The sequence below is a fragment of the Saccostrea cucullata genome, unplaced genomic scaffold (assembly GCF_032062105.1).
Source record: "Saccostrea cucullata isolate Sc308-1 unplaced genomic scaffold, CSIRO_AGI_Scuc_v1 ctg597, whole genome shotgun sequence".
Lineage (NCBI taxonomy): Eukaryota > Metazoa > Mollusca > Bivalvia > Ostreida > Ostreidae > Saccostrea > Saccostrea cuccullata.
This window is the reverse complement of record NW_026924857.1, coordinates 1-24074: the sequence shown is the minus strand read 5'-3', so window position 1 is coordinate 24074 and position 24074 is coordinate 1. Positions and strand designations below refer to the sequence as shown.

The 24074-nt window shown below is 32.3% G+C and overlaps 1 protein-coding gene across 1 annotated transcript; it reads left to right on the top strand.

Annotated features, from left to right (window-relative positions):
* Positions 1-1143: 1143 nt before the first annotated feature.
* On the top strand, positions 1144-23670 carry LOC134267452 (multidrug resistance-associated protein 1-like; the record flags this gene model as incomplete). The annotated part of the gene is made up of 20 exons (XM_062749660.1): positions 1144-1276; positions 1909-2085; positions 2879-3013; positions 3126-3254; positions 3961-4077; positions 6891-6955; positions 7209-7343; positions 8460-8693; positions 8930-9119; positions 9299-9619; positions 12957-13094; positions 13557-13700; positions 15147-15231; positions 15462-15531; positions 16786-16912; positions 17510-17686; positions 18062-18229; positions 19591-19771; positions 22001-22100; positions 23364-23670. Coding segments are annotated over exons 1-20 (3057 nt in total), but the record flags the coding sequence as incomplete, so codon positions are not given.
* Positions 23671-24074: the final 404 nt, after the last annotated feature.

The window sequence follows — 24074 nt, the reverse complement described above, 5'->3', positions numbered from 1 at the left end:
AAAGTTGAAAGTTATTGTAAAAAGTCATCAAATTGTGAAATTTCAAAAAAGTCAACCATCTAGGTTGGTCTCTGTCTTTATTACAAAAACTTATTTTTTCGATGCCCAATGTCTCAAAATTGCCATATTGCTGAATATATATACATTGGTGCAGATGAATTATCGACACAGATATTTTTTGCGGTAAAAAGATAGCAATATTTAGATTTCTAGAATGTTTCAATTGATGTTTTGTCATCAGTTTTAAGTATTATATTTATCTACATCTACAAGCATATAAGCGAATCATGCATGTGTCATTCTTCAGCGTTGTGTATTTGAGGAATGAAGCTTATTTCAACTTATGTTATACGATATAACATAACTTGGGGCAGTTTACGCTTATTTATAAACCGTGAAATAAGCTTCATTCCTTATAATTTAATTTCAATATAGACAATGAGACAATTTTTTCTATTTTTTCCTTCGGAAAAAGGCTTCAAATATCGCATATTTAAAAAGTTAACGTCAAGCGAAGTAATACGTTTTTGACGTAACTCATTGTGACATAGGCAAGTTATATGATACAAAATGGATAAAACCGTTTAACCAATCAAATGACGTGTTACAAATAAAATTAAATCATTCCTTACAAAATCGGAAAACTGTGATGTTTTTAGAGCAATTTCAGCGTTTTTCCTAATTATTGTCGTAAAATCACATTTTTAGATCAGTAGGCGTTAAAGATAATGCTAATTATATATTAAAATCCCAATATTTGGGAAAGGTGAACTATCGCACTTATTATAATCATGACTGCATGAAATTGAAAAGCTGTGCAAAGTCACTCAATTAGAGTCCTAAAATTTCACATGGCTAATTTTATTTACATGTTAAACTTCTTGTATCATAAGTAGTTATATATAAATAAATTATAATGAAGTTTAATATGTTGTGTAAAATTATTTATTGCAATTATAAATATTCGTCAAAGTAATGAGAGTACTGAAAGCCGGACTTTAATGGCTCGACTTCATGCATACTTCAAATTCCATAATATTGAAAATGCTATATTAGTTTTACTGTAAGAGTTAGTTTTCAGCATGCCAATTCGAATTCTTATGTATAGATTTATGATAAGTTTGTTATGATTGTAGAGTTCCAACCTTGCCAATCGTCAGAAGATATGAAATTTGTTTTGTGACAACTTAATACTCTGCTGACCTCTGGCCTTTGATTAATGATGACCGACATGAATACAACAGTGGACTTCTCTTGTCAGAGAACTTCATTATGGGTAAGAAATAATGATAATAAAAGAATAACTTATTAGGTGGATCAAGGGTGATTGATTGATTGTATATTGTTTAACATCCCTCTCGAGAATTTTTCACTCATATGAAGACGTCACCGTATGCCGGTGAAGGGCTTCAAATTTTGACCTTTATTCGGCACTAAGGGCCATTGAGCAATGAGGGATCTTTATCGTGCCAACGCCTACCGCTAACACGGGGCCTCGGTTTTTAAGATCTCATCCGAAGGACCGCAACTTTCACTTCAAAGTGCCGAGCGCATGGCAAAGGAACAGTGGCTACCAATTTTATCGACTAGGTCAGTCGCGGCCGAGGTACGAGCTCACGACCTCCCGATCATGGAGCGAGCGCTCTACCGACTGAGCTACCGTGAACGGTTGGATCAAGGGTGAAAAGTTAACTTAGTCAAATGAGAGAGAGAGAGAGCAACAGATTCACAAGTTGAACAACATTTAGTAGAAATGCACACAATGAACATTTAGCGATGTGATATACTTTTTATACAAAACATTTTCAAACATAAAATATGACTGAATATATATAAAATAATAAAATATAAAAGAATGAATAAAATGGTAAAACGAATACAAAAATTTAATAATATGTTTTTTTGCAGAATGATGATATATTTTCTGGGTCAGCTCCAAGATTTCCGGACTGTTTCCAGAATACTGTTTTGGTCTGGATTCCATGTGGGTTCCTGCTTCTGTGCTCACCATTCCAAATTGCTAGCTTATGTCACAATTATGTGGGTAATTCTCTACCTCTTGGGATCAGAAGTGTTATAAAAAGTGTGAGTAGAAATAAAATAAAATTAATTTATAAAATATGAAAATTTCAACTGAATATGAGAGAAAGAGAGAGAAAAAAATTCTGCATAATACCAAATTATCCCATGTTTCCCATTATCATTGATGCCCTGGCAAAGTCTAAAAAAGGGCTTTAGAAATTTCATACCAACAATTAACCCCAGTCAGTTTATTTTACTAAAGATCCCCTCCCGAAATCTTTAAAGCATCAGATATTAGATGTACTGAGTAATTCTAGCTTAGATATAATTGTATGTTTGCAGCTTTTCTAAGTCATAATTTAAATTAAACCTACGGTATTTAAATATTTTTGTATATGTCCTTCCTCTGTAAACAGGACAATTCTAAATTTTTGGCATTTTGAGATGTCCCCTCTGAAAACGAGACGGTAAAATTTTGTGATACTTACATATAATATGCAATATATTACATGTGTATAACTTTTTATCTATCAATGTTTGAGGAAAAAATTTATTGTAATATTTGAATAATTTGCTTTAAAGTGTGAAAATTCAACACTTTCGTATATAATCCTATAGTAAATATACCTGTATTTTGAGATTGTGCCTCAAAAATACAAGGACGGTTATATATGGTATAAAAAGAACTTAACAAAATAAAAACCGAGTTTTAATATTACACTAAACTTCATGCAATATTTATCAACATCTATTATTCGGGGATTGCTCGATTAAGTGAAAGTCGATATATGCATGTAATAAACCTTCACTTTGATTGGTACATAAAACATTTTATCCTATGAGTATTTTCTTGCAGCTCCTATGTATAGTTTTGGCTACCTTGACATGTGCAAACGTGGTTTTATCTTCAACACGTGGATACCACTGCGATTCTCACGCCTCAGTACCAGAAGAATACTACATAGGCGCCGGTGCTCTAATATTTGTGTTCGTAAGTAAAACATTTGTCTTACTGTAGAGAGATTTTACTAATAGGTGTTTAATATGCATAAAAATCTTAGATGATATATTATTCTCTTAAACTTTGATATCCTTTGTTGTAGATATATTTATCTGTAATCACGCAGGCACTACGTAAAAATCACGTGATCTCTTCCGGGATTTTGATCACGTTCTGGATTCTACTTCTAGGCTGTAGCTCTGTTCCATTGCAGTCAGCAATATCATATACGGTAATGATATAACAGGGCAATATCATACAGAGTAATGTTATGATACGGGGCAAAATCATATAGAATTATGTTATAATATACAAATAATTTCAAATTGCAGGGAAATATTATACATTATCATATTACAAAACGGGTCCATACTTTACAAAGAAACCTTATTACACAGGGCAATATCAAGCAGGGTAGTTTTATGATACAGGGCAATATCAAGCAGGGTAGTTTTATGATACAGGGCAATATCAAGTAGAATGATGTTAATATACAGGACAATATCATACAGAGTTATGATATGAAACAGTCAATATAATACAAAGAAAGCTTATAATACAGGGCAATATTATATAGGATAATGATATGATTTAGTGCATTATTATACAGTGTAATGTTGCAAAACAGGGCAATACCATAATTATTATATTGGATATTATTACAGAGATTGATAGTACGCAAAGCAATACTATTCAGAATTATATAGTCAAACAGCAAATATAGAATAGAATGAATAAAAGGACAATATTATATGAAAAAATAATACAGAGCAATGTACATGTCATACAATAATGTAATCTTAATCCATAGCATCATATGTTATGTAATAAACAGTTGATAATGATCTTTATGAGTATGATACCTATTGAATTACAGGTCAATATCATGTATAGTAAGTTCATGCTTTATGTGTATTAATCCCATTTTTCTATTACAGCCGAGTTGTGTCACCAGTGTTATTTTCTATATCTACTTTACATTCATCTGCATACAACTTGTACTGTATTCATTTGCTGACAAGCCTGATCATCCGAGTGATACATTCCTTGGGCAGGTAAACTCTATAGTTAAAGTCTTTCTTACTCGTACTGATAATAACAATATGTACTCTGACCTGAGATATAAACATTCTAAATTTTGGTTCTCCTGACAAGTAAACATTTAGTATACTATTTAGTCATACCGATAAACATTCTAAATACTTCTTCCCCTGACAGATTAACACACTAATACTCTTTTCCCTGTCAAATTAACACACTTATTACTCTATCTCCTGACAGGTAATTACACTAAAGATTCTTTATCCTGACATATTACAACACTGAATACTCTTTTCCCTGGCAGATTAACACTAAATATTCTTTTCCCTGGCAGATTAACACTAAATACTCTTTTCCCTGACAGATTAACACTAAATACTCTATTCCCTGGCAGATCTAGATTTACACTAAATACTCTTTTCCCTGGCAGATAAACACTAGTAAATATTCTTTCGTTCAACAGGTTAGAACACCATATATTCTTTACCAGAACAGATCAACATACTAAATACACTTTCCTCTGACAGGTTAACACGCTAAATATTTTTTCCCCGACAAGTTAACACACTAAATTATCACTGTAAATAAAACACAATCACTAAACTTAATCTTCGTCAAAACCAAAAAAGAAAATATATCAATAATGTTGTTAATTGCTAAATCTAATGCACTGGTCTGTTCGTAGTTCCTTGCGTTTTCTGAAAATCTTCTGACTTACTGGGTTACGATGAAGTTTACAAAAAATATTTAATCCAATCAACGATAAGCAAGAAATATTTAATCCAATCAACGTTAAGCAAGAAATATTTAATCCAATTGTAGACCATGTCGGTAATACTTGGGTTCATTTATTACATCAAGACACAATCAAGTCAATGGAAGTGTGACCTGTATATTAATTGATGGTAATAATATAAGAAAAAGCTGAAATAAAGTCATTATAATTAATAAACATTTACAAATCCTTACTGACTTTACTTTAATTACAAATATCATAAGAATATAGATAAGTTATAAATATATTTACCAGGCGCACTATATAAATCAGCTACGAATATTAAGGATGACTATTCCCGTCAAGGGTGTAGCGCCGAGTGTGCGTGAATATTGTTAGCCGCGGGAAAGTTAGTAAAAAGTTATTAATAGAAACTGGTCAAACCGGAAATGGTCAAATACGTCACCAAACAAACAAACACTCACACGTGGACATTCACACATGACAACACAAACGTAAACACACAGAATAGAAATAATTAAAACATTGAAACTGAAACATTTAATTACTTACACTGGTTACATATTCCCCCCTTTTATTAAATAGCTCCTGACATTCTCTGGAATTAAATATCAGGCAAATGTTTTAATTCAAAGTGCTAAATCAACTCAATATCTATATACAACAAATTCAATAATCCATCATATAAGCATTAAAATAAAATTAAACAAAATAAAATAATAAAACGCCATCTGAATCCATAAATACATCACCAAAACACAACTCACTGATACTGAACACCAAACCTGCCAAAAACCTTTGACACATAAGACCTCGACATTACTGTCCACGAATCATATCAACTGAACCAACCGATATCAAATGAATATGTTCAATTCAATCTCAGATTAAACATTAAATTTCATCAAGTATCAAATGATGATGGGGGTTCAGTAAGGTTACACTGTATAATTACAGTATCAATTGTTTATCTTTAAATAAACAACATGTATCAGTTAAATTCATTCATAGATTCATTTATTTAGAAAAATATTCACATAAATCATAAAAACAATAATAAAACACTATCTTCACTTAAGGAGTCTTTGAATTTACTGAATTCCTAATCACTTCACTTTCACTTAACTCCGAGTGTCTATATTTTTTTTCTTAACTTGTCCGTTCACCATATCTGTCTGGCTGCTTCTTAATTCTCGTTGACCGTCGTACGGGCAGAGCTCCCTGTGACACATCAGGTACACTCTCGGAAGCTGGACTTGGCTCATTTCCACTATGGCTCGAATCGTGAACCCCTGAGGACTGAAATGATAAAGAATAATTACAATTATTAAAATCATTGTCACTGAGACTAATACATGTACCTTGAAAACTAAAACCATCATCAACTACAGATGAAACATCTTGAATAGATGAGGGCTGTACATGTTTGTCTCCTGTTGATCTTGTCCTCAATACTCTTCTCACTGTCCACTCTTCCGGATCACTTTCGCACTCTGTTTCTGATGAATCAATTGTCGCTGCTGGCACCTGTCTATCTCCACTTTCTTTCTTTGTCTGTTTCTGTCTACTGTTCTGTTGTTTATACTGCCCCCCCCCTCTTGAAATCCAGTATAAGGAAGAGGAATATTCCTACGCAGAGTCCGGGTTCTGCCTAGTATACCCTCTGCTTTCACTCTGAACACAGGAACATCGGGATTTGGCATTTCCTTAACAGTGTATACAGTTTCCTCCCACTTGTCAGCTAACTTGTTCTTACCGTTTAGTCCAACATTCCTTACCAAAACTTTATCTCCAGGCTCTAACGTGGTCTCTCTTACTTTCATATCATACCTCTGTTTGTTCTTTAGACCTGACTTTCTTGCCTCTTCAGATGCTATTGCATAAGCTGCCTTCATCATCTTTTGTACTTTTTCCACATATCCCCTCGGATTAACATTGCCTTCATTTCCTGGATCAAGTCCAAGGAAAGAATCTATAGGCAATCAACGTTAATTTGCGTCCAACCTACAGATTCTAGAAAGAAATTGACAATTTTTAGGCATACGAGTTGTAATGGTATGTTTTAATGACACACTTTTCTTATATTTTCAGAAAGAAAATTCCCCAGAGGAGACAGCATCTGTCCTTAACAGATGGTTTTATTGGTGGTTTAATGGGTATGTTTTCATTGACGTCATAAATTAATTTTGAAGACTTTAGAGCATTATCTACAACTAGAAATGAAGATCAACTAAATATATGTGTTTATGAAAAGTGATGACTTCATTGGAATAATCTTGTGAATCATGTATAAAAAGGATAATTTCTCAAGATGTCTCGTTTTTATTATAAAGAAATGAATTTTTTAATTGGTTTTTAGCTTCTGTTAACCTGTTTTTATATACAAAAAAATTGATTTCATTTGTTTAGACTTGTGATGAAAGCATATAGACAAACTCTGGAAGTTGATGACCTCTGGAACCAGGTTGACTACCTGAGATCAGAGACGTGTGTCCCAGAACTAGAACAAAACTGGAAGGAGGAAGTTCACAAACAGGACACAAGGTTTGTTCCGTGTAGCTGGCACAGCAATAAAAAAATATTGACGTTAAGGGACTCCGACCCTCAGCCAGGAAGGACAACTCTTTAATTTTTAATTTGATTCAAAAAGTCAAAAAGTCAAAAATTTAGCTTGAAAATTAAATATTTTCATGCAACAATTTTCATTATATGCCTCTCAATGTGCTTCAAGGTTCTTTGCAAAGCTCCAGAAATCACTTCTAATTTCATATCATGTTAATAAACATTGATATCTAAAAATGCTTTTTCGGGATAAAAATTTCAATTTTTAATTAGACCTTTTTGAGAAGTTCAAAGAACCTTGAAGCACATTGAGCATATAATGAAAATTGTTGCATGGAAAGATTTAATTTTCAAGCTTCATTTACAGACTTTTTGAATTAAATTATAAATCAAAGAGTTGTCCTTCCTGGCTGAGGGTCGGAGTCCCTTAAGCTTGATTTCGTCATAAACAGAAATTTAAAACATAGAATTAGTTACCTATAGGTAAAAAGCATTATGTATGTGGTGACGAAATTACTATTTAGTTATTTACGTTTGGATTTATGATGCAATTATCCATTTTTTGTGTAAGCATGAGCAAATCATTTGGTCATCATTACGAACAAATGAAAACGGACAATTACTTTTGATCTGATCATCAAGTCATTATATAAAGTTACAAATTAGGATTTTTAAAATAAATAATCAGTTATTTCTTAACCAAACAGAACGAGCAAGCAGTTCTGTTCAATGATGAACATGCTTTATAAAGATATAAATTTTATTTCTTTATTTGTAGTTATGTATGGGACATAGGCTTTCGAAAATGTAAATATATGTAGAAAATCTAGGATACTGTAAAATCACATATTTTCGTGGGGTCAAATTTTCGTGTTTTGAGGAAATTCTCTTGGTTCTTTGGGATTTGATTTCGTGGATCAAGAATAAATGAGTACTGATGTATGTAACAATTTACATTTCGTGGTGGACATGAATTCGTGGGTCTCTTCATACCACGAAAACAACGAAAATTAAACCCCAACGAAAATTTGTGATTTCACAGTATTTAAAAGTATTTAGAGTGTTAATGTATGTTAATCAGTGAACATTCTTTTTCAGAATGCAACAGAAAAGATCATCCCATGATGGTTCTTTCACATATGAGTTAACATCTCTGATATTCAATCAAAAATCAGATATAGATGACGACAAGAAAAGCTCCAAGAATTTCCCCAAATCAAGACCTTCTTTGCTTAAAGTTGTTGTAAAAACCCATTGGAAGCAGTGGCTACTTTCGTCCTTCTATAAGATTTTATGTGACTTCTTGGCCTTGCTTCAACCGTTGATACTTAAGTGAGTGGTTGGCCGTTCAATTATTATCGTTTTATACATCTTAGAGGCGGCTCTACATTCATTGATTTTTGTAATGAATTTTATTTACATTTTTAAAAAATGCACATGATTTCAGTATACCTTTTGGAACAAATTTTCACAGAAATTGCATTTAAGCATAACAATGTTATGAAGAATTATAGTCATTTGTCACAGTGAGAGATTAAAACCTACATTAAACCAGCTTCCTTTTGCAGACTGATGATAGAATTCATTGGGAACAAACACACAAACCAGGCCTGGCCCCTGTGGAATGGCTGGGGACTAGCTATTTTGTTCTTCATCTGTGGGGCATTTGAAGCGTTGTTCTTCAGTCGGGGTGCATTCCATATGATGACCCTAGGGATGAAAGTGAGAGTAGCACTAATAGGAATGATATACCAAAAGGTATATACATATAACAAAATTTAAGAAATATTATTGTTCTTGTAACTAAACTTTTAAAAAGCATGAAAACTTTTTTTTTAAACTGCGATGTTATGCAATATAATTTTTATTGTTTTATTTTTAGATAATTTTTATTTTTTTTTAAGATTTAATATGAAATTTTTTTTCAATATTTCTAGTCATTGACAATGAGTAACGCGGCTAAAAGTCACTACACGATTGGTGACATTGTCAATTTGATGTCAGTGGACTGTCAGCGAATACAAGACGCCTTCATGTTCCAGTACCAGATTCTCTCCTTCTTCTTTATGATGGTACTGGGTTTATACCTTATTTGGAGTCAAATGGGCGTGGCTACTCTGGGAAGCGTTGCAGTGATCATTATCATATCGGCGCTTAATATACTTTTTGGAAAACTTCAACAGAAGTACCAAGGAATCATTCTAGCGCTTAAGTCTAGTCGGATAAAACTACTAAATGAGGTCTTAAGTGGAATAAAGGTAAGTTTCCTTCATTAAGCTTGCTTTCAAAGTTGTAGAATCAATGAACCTAGTAATTTTAAAATTGTCGAACACACGTCATACAATCCGAATGAATTAAAGTAGGATTAATAGACATAATTGTAGGAATAGTCAAAAAGAGAGAAAAAAAAGAGATATTGCCTCTCTGAGTGTAGCTTTTAAAAGTGAGGTACAAAGAATGAATCTTGAAGTTCATAACACTGCTGTTCCGCTCCTTTTTAAATAAGAATGTTACCCTTTTAAATTAGAACATTTTTATATTATATCATCTTCGAGTATAGTCTGTAAAGATACTCTATGAAGAAAGAGACTTCAATATTTGCATGATACTGATTAAATAAAGTAGTATACTTCACTGTAAAATCGCGGCTTTGCCATTACAGTCATGTAGGTCATTGTATTATTTACATTAGAAGGCAGGGTGTATATCAAGTGTGTTTTTAGTATGAATACATTACTGTGTGCTCGATGTGTTTTAAGTTAAATGATTATAGCTGAAACCTAAAAACTCTCTCTTTTTTAGTGCTAGAGACCGACCAAATAGAGGCATACATTTTTCTTTGAGAATCTTAGCTTTGTGTTTTTTTTTACTGCATAACTTACGAGTTGTGTTTGAAATAATTTAATAAAATATTGTCAAAGTATTTATATATCAAATATATATATGGAAATTGTAAACAAAAAGAATAACCAGGTTCCTTTTTTCACAATTTAAAGAAACCTTATTTTAAAGATAAATTATTACATTTATGTAAATAATTAGTATAATTAAAATTTATTTCTTAGAATGTATAATATATTATAATTTTGCACAATTCGAGTGCTACAACAAATACAGTTTAATTATGATATATCAAATTTCACTCCGAGTATAAAAATAAAATCGTAAGAAGATGAAACTCAAAGTTCAACGTAAGTATTATCGCTGCTGGATAAAGAACCATCAGAGTCAGTGTACTTTTAACAGTTCAGAGAGTGTTTAAAAAATCTTGTTGATTCTCGCAAAACAAAGTTTATATGATCCTCCATATTTCATTAATTGTCTAAAGCTACTCGTGTACATGTTGATTTTAACAAACTCTCATGTAAAATAGTAAGATAAAAAATAAATCACTTCAAAATATTTTTGACGCTTTTTTTCAATAGATTGATATTTGTTTCCTAATTTCTTTATCTTTAATCATATATGGATCGGACATATGTCCCCTCTATTCAAATTACAGGTGCATTTTGTGCACATTTAATCTATTCAACCACTGACTTTTCATTCGATAAACACTTTTTTAATGCACCATACTTCAAGTTCAATCCCTAAATAAGGTTTCTGCAATTGGAAGTGTAACGTTTTTTACCATGTACAAATAATTATCTATTGGGGTTCGCTTAGGTTTCCTTCCTAAGAATCACGTTTAGAATATAAAATCAAAACAAACTTTAATAGCAATGACAAACAACTGACTTAAATTCACTATATATATATATTTCCTTGGTTCTACCTGGATGATGATTAGTAAACTAAGTAACAACGAACTATAACGAAGGAATCACTTACAAACCAAATAATCAAATATAAAATTAACCTATCTCTGTAGCTGCAGACTGAGTGGTATAACCAACAATTCTGTTGTTTCCCGACACAGTCTACAACTACCCTAAAAACACACCCTAAAAAAATCACAAAGTCACAGATACATCTAAAGACACACAAACACTAGCTAATGTCACCAAGACACCATAGCTATCAACAGGACACGACTTTTGGTAAGATACAAGCTAAAGTCACCGAGACACCATAGCTAGTCACAAAGACACTATAGGGAACTGGGTCCCTGGGGTGAGTGGTCTAACTAACAATCTGTTGTTTCCCGACACAGCCCAGGTACCCCTTCCCAAGTCACCTAACTCCGACAAAGAGTTACACCAAAAGTAAACGAAACAAGAGTGATCCATGTATTTATACTATTTCTCCTATACCTAATTGCTACTCATTGGTTAATAAATTCTAATGATTTGGTTGGCTAAAATATCAACTCTGATTGGCTACACATAATATGATTTGATTGGGTGATTTAAAAACCTATTTCAATCCACTTAACTAATTCTGATTCATTACAAAAGTATGCATTTCTGCACTTGTAACAAACATTTTCTTCTCTAAAGATATGAAAAAATTGGTATTTTCTTAATAACGATCTATTAAACTTTTATTCTTCCAAGAGTCCATGAACGTTACATTGAAATACTTAGTTTAGATTTTAAAATTTTGTATTGATGAGACACAAACAGTAAATGCAAGCTTTATGCTTTTGATAATAAAAGGTAAATTTAAAATTCTTAATACATCTTGATCAAAAAAAAATTTACAAGAATAAATAGCCAATGGGAAAATAATTTGACCATCAAAAGCTCACAGAGACTAGACACGATATCGTATTCAATGGCATGGGTTGGCTCAAGGCATGATAGTGAATAGATCTGAGTTATGTGTACACATTGCTTTGTTATTTGTGAAGTCAAAGACGGGTTGGAATCTGTATGCAAAAGGTGTCTTTGTTATAGAGACAAGTACTCCTGATTTTGGAAAGTATCAACAAAGCGCATGACTGTTTCAATTTCTTTCATGAATGTAAACGACTAGTAAAGCTCTGTACATTAATCGTATATACTTAAACTTTAAAAATCCATCCACTCAAATAAAAAAAATGGTCTTGCAAAATGGAGGTGCCGAAAGTCGATGAAAAATCGATGTAAACAAAGTACCCTGCTATATTAAACAAATTTAGCGATTTGGCCTTGAGAATGGGTATTTTTATTTTAGCGTGAAGTAATTTTAGAGATATTCAAAAGCTCACTAGAGAAGCCATTACAAATACAATACAATTAATTTCTAGCAATATTCAATTTTAGCGATCGCGACACGCTCGCTAATAATGCCAAAATTAAATCCTGCTTATGCGGTACCTAATGACAGGTCATGGTAGTAAAAAATAAAAAAAAAATAAACTACAGTGTTTGATGGAAAGATTGAGGCAAAAATATGTGGAAAATCTTTACTCGTATTATTTGTAAATTTTCGATGGGCAAAATTTGGACATCTGAACGATTTATTCTTATTATCTATCATTATGTTGAAGTTAAGATGAAAATACTTTTGCTGTATTTCTAATTGCATATTATAGTCCTCTTAGTAAAAGAAAAATATTAACTTACCCGATATTTTTTTTGTGTCCTGATCACGGCACGAATTCTTCTTTAACTAAATATTTACATGTATGACTGGATCTTGCTTAAATAATAAAGTGAAATCTCTATGTAGGTTTTGAAGATGTACACGTGGGAGCCATCTTTTACAAAGAAACTATTGGATATACGTTTGCGTGAGATGGTTTTCTTTAAAAAGGTCTGTGTAGTCACAGCTTTCTCAACGCTTTTCTCTGTGCATAGTCCATTTATGGTAAGTTAACATAAATGGTATTTATTTTGTGTCTATATTTTGAATACTTTTATATCAAAATATGGAAAATAATACAAATTAAAGTGAAACGTAGACATATTAGAAGGACATATTCCAAAGATCTCTTCTCATTACTTTACTTGGCAAATCAAGAAACACAATTTCATAAATTAAACTTGTAAAAAGCTCTCTTATATTAAATTTGGAATGAAGTGAAATTACTGAATTGGAGTTTATCCTTCCATGATATTGAAAGTAAATTATATATCAGTTGTTAAAATATCATTCATTTAAAAAAAAAATCATCTAATTTTTATAAAAATTGTAAGAAATACGTCAAGCAGTCAATATTTTTCAGAGGATTAGCAATTATATTTCTTGATTACTTAGTTGAAAATTTTTGTTTATATAAATGTTGTTTTCTTTAATAAGCATGGGTATTCATTATGCATACATTTTCAGATGAGCTATCTTGTATTACTGATTTTTACCTCGATGTCAGGAAATTACTTGGATGCCAGTAAAGTGTTTGTTACGCTCGCCATCATCAACCCTATGCGCTTCATCATAACAATTGTTCCATTCGTCATCACTGGCGTCATACAGGTACAGTGTTCCCAGTATGATTGATTGTTGAACTTATAGTTAACACTTGTGGAATTTTAATTTGTTTCAATATTTGATTAAAATTGACTAAACAATTTTTATCATTCGCAGAGCTGTATGATTTAATGGAAATAAGTATTTATCCCAGCTTTTCATTTTTGTAACGTAGAGCAGAGCTCGGTGGTAATCTGGCTGATATCCAATCTAAGAATTTTATGCGACCGAATCTGTCAGTAGATGCATCCGCAAAAGTAAACAGAAAGAGCAATATTGCAGAAAATGTAATCAATGAATAATAATTTGATAATTAAATTGCATCAATTATATCTACCGTAAATTCTAGCACAAACTTCAAATCCCTTTTTTTGGCACACGAGAAAAACGTGATAGTGTTGCAGATGAATTAAAATAAAAATGCGACAGGAATTACAGTTCGGAAGTATAACTTGTGAAAGCAAAAACCTATTAGGTCGTAAGATAATCACATAATTACATTAATATGAAAACCAGAAGACAAAAAGAGATAAATTTCACCCTTCGATTTCAGGATTTCAAATTTATTACCAATTTAATAATAAAAGTCGATGTTAATGACCCTTTTTTTAGTGTAATTTTCCCTTACCCATTTCGTAGTATACTGTATACCACGCCCGATCGTAACTCGTAGACGTAATAAAGACATGGTTGTAGCTAGGTGCAATCATAAAAGCAAATCAAGTATATTCAGTTAGGATAATATTTTTTATATTTTTTAAATCCTTCGTTGTTTTCAAATGATTGAAAAAGATATGTTAAATTCTAAGGATATGATGAACATGTTTACTTTCAACGGTGTCTTATTAATCCGAACCCCATTCTATTCGGATCATGGCAAAAGGACTCAAAACCTGTAATTGTGACATTTTGTTAAAAATAACAACAAATTATATCAAATCGGAAAAAAATCTTTCCGGAATTGCTTTTTATGGACTTTTGAATACTGTTAGTTATCACCATGTCTATGGTGAACAGTATTTGAACGAAAAGAGATTACGAGTGAAAACCTCAAATGACAGAGAGAAATCATTTGAATTATGCTAAAAACTGCATAATATGGTAAATAGACCAACAAATGATTAAGGCTATGAAGCATTGGCTCTGTTTTTACAACAACAAAAAAATCCATTCATGATTTTTTTTCTTCCATTTAACAAAATTCATTTAGTAATTAACTGAAACACATAATCTATATAACTCTACTCTAGCCAGATGATGAAATAAACAAAAAACTTTAATTGTATAAAGCTTTCTGCAAAGCCAATAGTTATGAAGTTCTTACGCGTTTTTACCACCAGGAAGTTCTTGTATTAATACAGTCATAAACCATTATAATAATTATAATACCCAACGCCAATATCATATTCCTAGGGCCATGTCATTTTTTTAAATGTCACATATACTGTGCAGATGCTGGTGTCTTTGAAAAGAATAGAAGAATTCCTCTGCAAGGAGGACCTCAACCCAAACAACGTGTCCACCTCCTTAAACACAGGTATTATTAAACAATCGTGGCAAGGATACATTTTCTAAAAAAAAAAAAAGAGAGAATGGTGTTGTAACTTCGAAATATAAAGATTTAAAACATTGCTTTATAATTCTCTTGCATTTTCCTATTTGTTGATGACATTTTATGAAAGAAGGAATGACATTCTAGGCTTTTTAATACTGATTTTGAATAGAAATTGGATGGTATACAAATTATAATACGATTATCTTTTGCAGGATATGCTATTACTATAGAAAAAGGATATTTTACATGGGACAGAAGAAATCCAAGAACTACCTTACAGAGGTAAGATGCAGGATAAGCTATTTCTATAGATAACGTATATTTTAATTGGGACAGAGGACTATCTTAAACAGTGGTATGTATCCGTTCATGTTATCGACGTACATGTATAATGCTCCGAAGAATGAAAATGATTTTCAAAACAAGGAGTTGTTGGTGTATTACTTGTACGAAATAACCAACTTAAAAACTTGACTTTTCAACTTTATTAAACACAACCATTTCCCACGATAAATTAAAATCCAGGGTTTTTTTTATATCATTGACAGCTGCTTTTTCAATAAAAATGGAACTCGTAAATTTACGTTCCTGGTCATTAGTCATTTGCAAAATTATTTTCTTAAAGCATATTCTGACTACACACACAAGTACTCTCACGTTGACATCAAAAAATGCTTGGGTTTCTGATTGACAACATCTATGTGGTTTTTAGAGACCAGGTCTTCCAACAATCTATATAGATCCCCATGGGTACTAATTGCTCTCCGTTATAAGCAGACCTATTTTTGTAGTCATACGAAGTATAATTTGTGCAATGCCTAATACGTGAAAAGAAGAAAACAATTGCTGTGGTCGTCAACTCGACATTTAGATATCGATGAGGTACTGTCAATTAATAACGGTAATTTTCATTCCTACGTCGATACGATATATCCTGGTGAGCTTGAGCTAAAAGATGTTTCATACTTGGATATTGTCCTTGAAAGAGATTAATGGTAATCTAAAAACCAAGTTCTATGATAAACGTGATGACTTTCACTTTTTTAACGTCAACTTCCGCTACTTATGCAGCAATATATCTTCATCACCTGCATACGGAATTGATATATCTTATTTGATTCGATACGCAATGCTCTGAGTACAAACAAATTCTAAAACGGTTAAATTATTGACAAACAAGTTGATGAAACAAGAATATCAGCAGTTTCGATTGAAGTCATTAATTTGTAAGTTCTATGGTCGATACACTAACCTTGTCAGCAAAAACAATTTATGCTGACTAACGATTTTATAGTAATTGTTAGTCCATTATTTATACACTGAATTGACGACGGATTCTTCCGTTATTTCCCGACCATAACACGGAGCACACACGGCAGGTGTGACAGGTCGGCAAGTGTTGCTCACTCCTCCATGGCACCTGTTCCCACCTCTGATGTTTTGGAGGTCCGTGTTTGCTCTGCGTCTTTTATCTTGAATACTGTTCCTTATTTTCATATGTTTCATTGTACATAATGGTGTTTTATGTTCAAACAGAATTAACCTTGAGGTAGGAGAGGGCAAACTTGTTGCCGTGGTAGGGCAGGTTGGGGCAGGGAAATCGTCACTTATAGCCGCCATGTTGGGAGAGATGGAGAAGGTTAACGGTCACGTAAATGTACAGGTTTGTCTTAATTTGATAATTTGTTATGATAAAAAAAATCTTCGAATAATATCTAAAAACTGAAAACATATATATTGCAAGTTATGTATGCCACAATGTGTGTTTTTTTATTTTCAAAAAAAAAAATAAATGGTCAATTAAACCATAGACCTTTATGCAATAATATATAGGTTCCTTCATATACTACATCCGTTTTCTTTTTGTAAAAAATCAAATTGAAGTGAAGGCCAAAAATATTTAATTAAGGTCAGAAGACACGTTCCTCAAAAATATATAATTTTCCCCAAGAATTTGTTATTGAGGTCTAGGCGCTTAAACAAGTTTCCTCACAAAATATTAGGATACCTTACCGGGCATTTGGACAAGATACCACATGGTGATATTTCTTATATATCCCGTATGGGTAATCATCTGAATTACCAATATTTCAATTTTTGATATATTTTATTGAAAATCATGTTGAATGCAATGTAAAAATCACAAGAGAACTACAATATCCATATTTTTATTTAATACCAAGAGATACAAAATATATATTTGAGGAACCTGTCGTCTGACCTTAAGTTTAATAACATAAACTTTCACTTACTTTTAAAGGGGTCGGTCGCCTACGTACCACAACAAGCATGGATCCAAAACCGAACTGTGAAAGAAAACATTTTGTTTGGAAGTAAATTTTCAGAGAAGAAATACAAACGTATCATTCAAGCATGCGCACTGTTACCGGATCTGGCTATTCTCAATGCTGGCGATAACACTGAGATCGGAGAAAGGGTAAAACTAGAGCAAATATTATTATAACATGTATTTTCCAACTTGGAATATTACATTACTAAAAGATAAATTTTATCAAGTTTTTTCCTGAACATACATAATATTTCTCTATCTTCATCTACTATTGATACACTTAAGTAAAAAAAAGTTATATGTTTGAAATTGCTCCGCCCGGACATACCATTGCTTACAATAACATTACTAATTCATTTTAAAAAACTCATGATCTGCGGTGTATTCTACAGATAGAAAAGATGATGGTATCTGAATACTTTAAAATTCATTGATGTACTTAACCCGTTAATTTTATTGCATCAGTCCACGAACTTTTTATAACCCCTCATATATTTGTCTTTCCTTGTCTACTAATTTAAGGGTATCAACGTCAGTGGCGGCCAAAAGCAAAGAATAAGTTTAGCTCGAGCAGTCTACAGTAACTCTGATGTGTATCTTTTGGACGACCCTTTATCTGCTGTGGACAGCCATGTTGGAAAATCTCTTTTCAATGAGGTCATTGGTCCAGAGGGATTGTTACGTAATAAGGTGTCTTATTAGATATTTTGATTTATGTTATTGGATTCTCTGTTACATTATCATATCAGGGGTAAGTCTATTTGCCGAAAAGAGGAATGGAACCGCTTTGTCACCACATGAGACATTGTATGCTTTTGTTACAAATATTCTTGATATAAATAATTTGAGATGCCAATTAGTACACAACAGTTCTTTTAGTATTTCTTTCATCAGGTCAGGATAGCAGATTCAATATGACATTTTTTACCATATATGGAAATCGCAATGCAATGTCGATTTATTTTGTTTCACAAATATTCTTGATATAAAAGGTGCAAGCACCAGAGTTTAAATAAAAGATCAGACATTAAAGTATCAATTGTATGTGGCGATTTGAGATTCTACAATACGCTTTCAAAGTTGGCAATTCTTGCGCTTCATTTCTACTTAATATTTCTTGTTATTTTGTTTAATTTTTATGTTTTTTCCCTATCAGGACAAATAAAAAGCTCAAACAATACATAAATAAAATTACTTTCATATTTCTTTTAATTAAAGATTAGAGGAAAAGGAAACACAAAAGAAAACGTACTGTAAAGACAAAATACACTCTGCCTAATAATTTAAGCAAAGATAAAATAAATATTATTTAGAGAAAATAAGAAAAAAAAAATCCCACTTTTTAGCTGTGCAGCATCTAAACTTCCGCTAGATTAAACTACAGTATATATATTTCCACGGACAACGTAAAGCATTACACGGATAGACGCAATTGAATTTAAGTAAAAATTGCTGTAGATGGAGATTGATCCTAATTTATTTCAGGGAATATTTCAGTTTTATTAGATGTATACACACACAACAGGAAGACTAAACAACAAACCAAAGAAAAATTCATAATAATGAAACTGAATTTTCAAAAATATGTTTTTTAAAACTTTTATGCTGTTAACACATAATTATGGTAAAAATGAGGATTTTCTAAGATCTTTAACAAAGCTTTCAAATGAATAATTTATTGTTACCAAAATTTGTTAAAATGATTTAAATACATATTTAACCATCATCGTATGAAATTTAACCTTTTATTTGTTTTGGTTGAAAAATCAAAGTACGGTACATAAACTGGGACTTGAGATGCAAGAGTTGCTGTTATTTGTTTGGTTTATTGTTTTGTGTATTCAATTTCTTTGTAAAAATTCAAAATGTGAATGAAGAAAGTTAGTGAACATATCGGGATAGGAAAACCCCAGGATTTTCTAAGATATTGTTGTTTTAGCAATCTGTTCTCTGTCTTTCCTTGATTTTTTTGTGTACTCAATTTCTTTGTATTCAAAATGTGCAAAAAAAATCAAATTATATAATTATTTTTTCATATCTTTGTATAACAGACTCGTATTTTGGTCACACACGGGGTACACTGGCTACCGAAGGTAGACCTAATTGTAGTGATGGATGAAGGGACCATCTCAGAAGTAGGAACGTATGAAGAGTTGCTGCAGAAGAGAGGGGCTTTCTCAGAGTTTCTTGAAACTTACCTTCTCCATGGGGAAGAAGATACAGACTCAGATAGTAAGGGAATTCTGAATAAAAAAAGCATTGTCTTTCTAAGAGATTTATTGTTCGAAGTGTTCGTGGGTCACAGAAAAGGTCTTCGGCTGTTGGAGATTAGATGTCGAGTACATTAATTGATATAATATAAAAGGAATGATTCACATGCCACAATTTGAGATTTTAAAGCAAACGTTATGCTATTTTTTCCCAATAGTAGAACTCCAAATCTATTATTTTCCGCTATACCAGTACAAAACAAGTATTAAATCAAAGAACTATGCCCACAGTTATGATAAGCAAGAATATCTCTTCCAAAATCTTGAATTTCATGGCCCCAGGGTAAGGGGTTCTGGTGTTAAGGTGGGGCTCTATTGATTAAAAAAAATAATTTTTTATGTACTTTCAACTGGTAGAAGGAAACACCGATATGAAAAAGTGATAAGATTTAAATTTTTAATCATTAGGATTAAAAACCGGATTAATTAGGATTAATTCCTCTATGATACTATTTTTTAAAAATTAATTTGATGATAGTTTAAAAATATTTTTTAGTTGCTATTTAATTTTGTGGATACTTTTGCTCTTAAATTTACATGCTTTAGAAATAAAACATAGTTGCAAATTTCATCCTTGAAGAAATTTGGAAAGAAAATTTGTTCAATAATCTACAAAAAGAATTCCATACAAAATAAAAACTTAACAGTTTCTTATACACGCAAAACTAAATTTAACATTATTACTACACTGGTCTGTCTTTTTCAGGTGAAGATGAAATAGGTATTGCTGATAGACCATGTCTATATTATTGGTCTGTCTATATTATAGGCCTAATTCCATTGGTCTGTCTATATTATAGGCCTAATTCCACTGAAGATGAGATAGGTATTGCTGAAATCTGAAACATGTGTTTGTCTCTGTATTGCATATTACGAAAACCTATGCATTTTTTTTTTTTTTGGTTGACATTATGTTATTTTATTCTTACAATCTACATGTAAGTTACTATTATCTGATGTGACAAATATTCAATTTCTTCCTTCATTTTTTCAATGAATAAAGGCATATCTATATGAATTGCTCTGAACTTTAATTTTCAACTACCTTTTAATGAATACATAATATGTAAAAATCATTAATCTTTCCATCTATATTTTGAACTTTGTGAATATGTTTACGATGGCACGAAAAGTTTCCATTTTACCGTGGCTCTTTGAACTGCCTTTTATTCTGTTTTTCTCATTTTAAATCTTCCTGGTTTTTTTTCATTATTCTTTTATAAATAACTTATAATGAAAAAAGTGTTTCAATTGATATTGAGTAGTTATATGTCATAATCTTTCTATTTATTTCACTACACTTTCATTTTTAGCTCATCTGAGCTGAAGGCTCAATCGAGCTTTTCTGACAAAACTTTGTTCGTTGTCTGTCGTCGTTGTCGTAAACTTTTCACATTTTCATCTCAAGAACCACGGGGCCAATTTCAACCAAACTTGCTACAAAGTATTCTTTGGAGAAGGGGACTCTAGTTTGATCAAATGAAGAGTTAATCCCTTTTTTCAAGGGGAGATAATTTTGATTTAATAAAAAATTTATGGCATCTTTTAAAAATCTTCTCAAGAATCATAAGGCCAGTAAAAATGAAACTCATGTGGAAGGTAGTGTAGATTCAAGTTTGTTCAAATCATGACCCCGGGTAGCGGGACCACAAAGGCTTATCAAAGTTTAACATAGGAAAATCTTTTAAAAATCTTCTCCAGAACCCTTTGGCCAGGAAAATGAAACTCATGTGGAAGCATCCTCAAGGGGGGGGGGGGGGTTAGTGAGGGGTTACATTGGCAGATCAAGTTATATGTTGAAAAAATTCTTTGGCAAAGTTATACATGCATGCTTTATTGATAAAGTGACATTTTCAAGTAATATCAAATTCAAATCCCCCCTCCAGCAACAAGTGAACTTTTTAATACTGAGCTGATTTTTGTTTTTAACTAGCCCATATGCTCATGTGAGCATTGTGGCGCGTGGGCCTCTTGTTAATGTTTCTAAAATATCTTATTTTTATACTTTTAGTTATAGTCATCATGTGGTTTTCCTGTTTATATTTTACATGTATTACATTTTATCAGATTTCTCTTTTAGTTACAAATATAAGAGGTCAATTTTTTTACAAGTATTTTAATTCAATTTTCTCTATTCGTTTGTAGCATTAGTTGGCCACTTTTTATCGAACCTTTTTTTTTTATTTTTTAGTTGCTAAGATTAAGGATGAGATGCGGGGACAGCTGGAGTGTGTGTCCGACTTTGGTTTGTCCGAGGACGATTCTGACCGCTCTAGACGTCCAAGTACTAGGTATTATGCATTGAGTTCAGTGTATTCGTTTATGTTTCTTCCTTTACTTTTTTTTTTATTAAAACAAATGTTTTTCTTTTGATAGATGCTTTTTTGTTTAAAATATTTGAATTTAAATTAAGAAAGGCCTAAAACATTTAAGATCTATATCCGAATGAAACATATAGAGATAACACACAGAATTCAAGATCAAAAATCCCTAAAATAATTTAAAACAGGAGCAGAGCAAACACGGACCTCCAAAACACTAGAGGTGAGATCAGATTCCATGGAGAAGTAAACATCCCCTGCCGACCGGTCACTCCCGCCGTGTGTTCCTTGACATGATCGGGAAATAACTAAAATATCCATCGTCAATTCAGTGTAAAAATAATAGACTATCAATTAGTATGATAAACGTCAGTCAGCATTTGAATTGTTTTTGCTGATAAGGTCGTTGTTTCGACCATAGAACTTACAAAGTGATGACTTTAAACGAAACTGCTTCATCAACTTGTTTGGCAATAATTTGCCTCGTTTTAGAAATTGTTCATACGTAGAGCTTGCTCTAGCGTATCGAATCAACTCAGATACATAAACTCCATATGCAGGTTACTAGTGTATTATCAAATATTGTTGCATTGATAAACTTCTGTTGGCTGAGAAGACATCCATACATAGAAACATACGTTTTGGATTTTTCATATGGATGAAAAGTGGATAAATTAATATAAATTAGACTTTTCTTGTTTGGTGGACATATATCTTAGGTTTTCTTTTTCCTCAAGAACAATAAATCTTAACTTCCAAGGAAAATAGAAAAGGAAAATTAAATTTGACGTAAATAGTCTTAATTTGCAACTTGGCAATCAGCGAATAAATCTGGGTTTACTTCATAAAACATATTGATTTAATTTACTAATTTTCATATCATTTTAATATTTAATAATTTCCTGTTGGTGAATTTCAAGTACAAGTTGGGGGTGGGGGTGGGGTGGGGGACCGCTATGTATTTTTAGTGGAGGGCACTATCAACTACGTAAAATTACTGGACAACCAGAAGAAAGATCATTAGCCCTTTTTTAATTGGCTCAAGCAAATGGAAGTTATGTTCTTATCATATACTATTGATCGGCAAAATTATTGGGTGGGCACTATACCACCCGTCCCCCGTTCCTATGGCCACGCAGGTTTAAATCCGAAGTGCTTGGTTAGCAATTACAAGAAAAGACTATATCTAGATATGAAGAAAATTTGTTAATGTCATTGGTATTTTTTTTTCAGGAAAGCATCTCTGCAAAGAAATTCTCGATTTTCAATTCCGACAGAAATCAAACGTGGACTCTCACAATTAAATGCCATAGTAGAAAAAAGTCTTAATTTAATGACGTCAGTGAACAATGCCGAGTCACAGCGACGCTTTTCGAGTTGGAACTCGAAGAGGCGCTTTTCCAGAGAGGACGAAATGAACCCGCTTGAAATACTCCAGAGGTCGTTATCACAGGGGCGGATCCTACCATACGATAGTGGCGGAGAGTCCGAACCAGAAGATGGAAAACTGATCCAAGACGAAAAATCGGCGGAGGGGACGGTATGGACTCAAATGATAAATAGACTTGCTAAATTCTTATATTGCTAAGATATTTTTTCAAACAAGAGGCCCATGGGCCACATCGCTCACTTGAGCACTGTAGCTTGAAAAAAAAGCAGAAATCAGTTTGTTATTGAAAAGTTTAAAACCAAAAGTGGTCCCAACCAATCCTTTAAGGGGAGAGGGTATGATTTGAACAAACTTAAACCTACACTAACTAAGGATGCTTACATATTTCCTTGACTACCTTTGTTTTTATAGCCCTTTACATTTGAACTTAGTTTGTGGCCCCGCCCTACCCCCAGGGGTCATGACTTGAACAAGCTTGAATCTACACTACATGAGAATGCTTCCATATGAATATGACTATGAATATGAATTTGAAAAGAAGAATTTTAAAGACT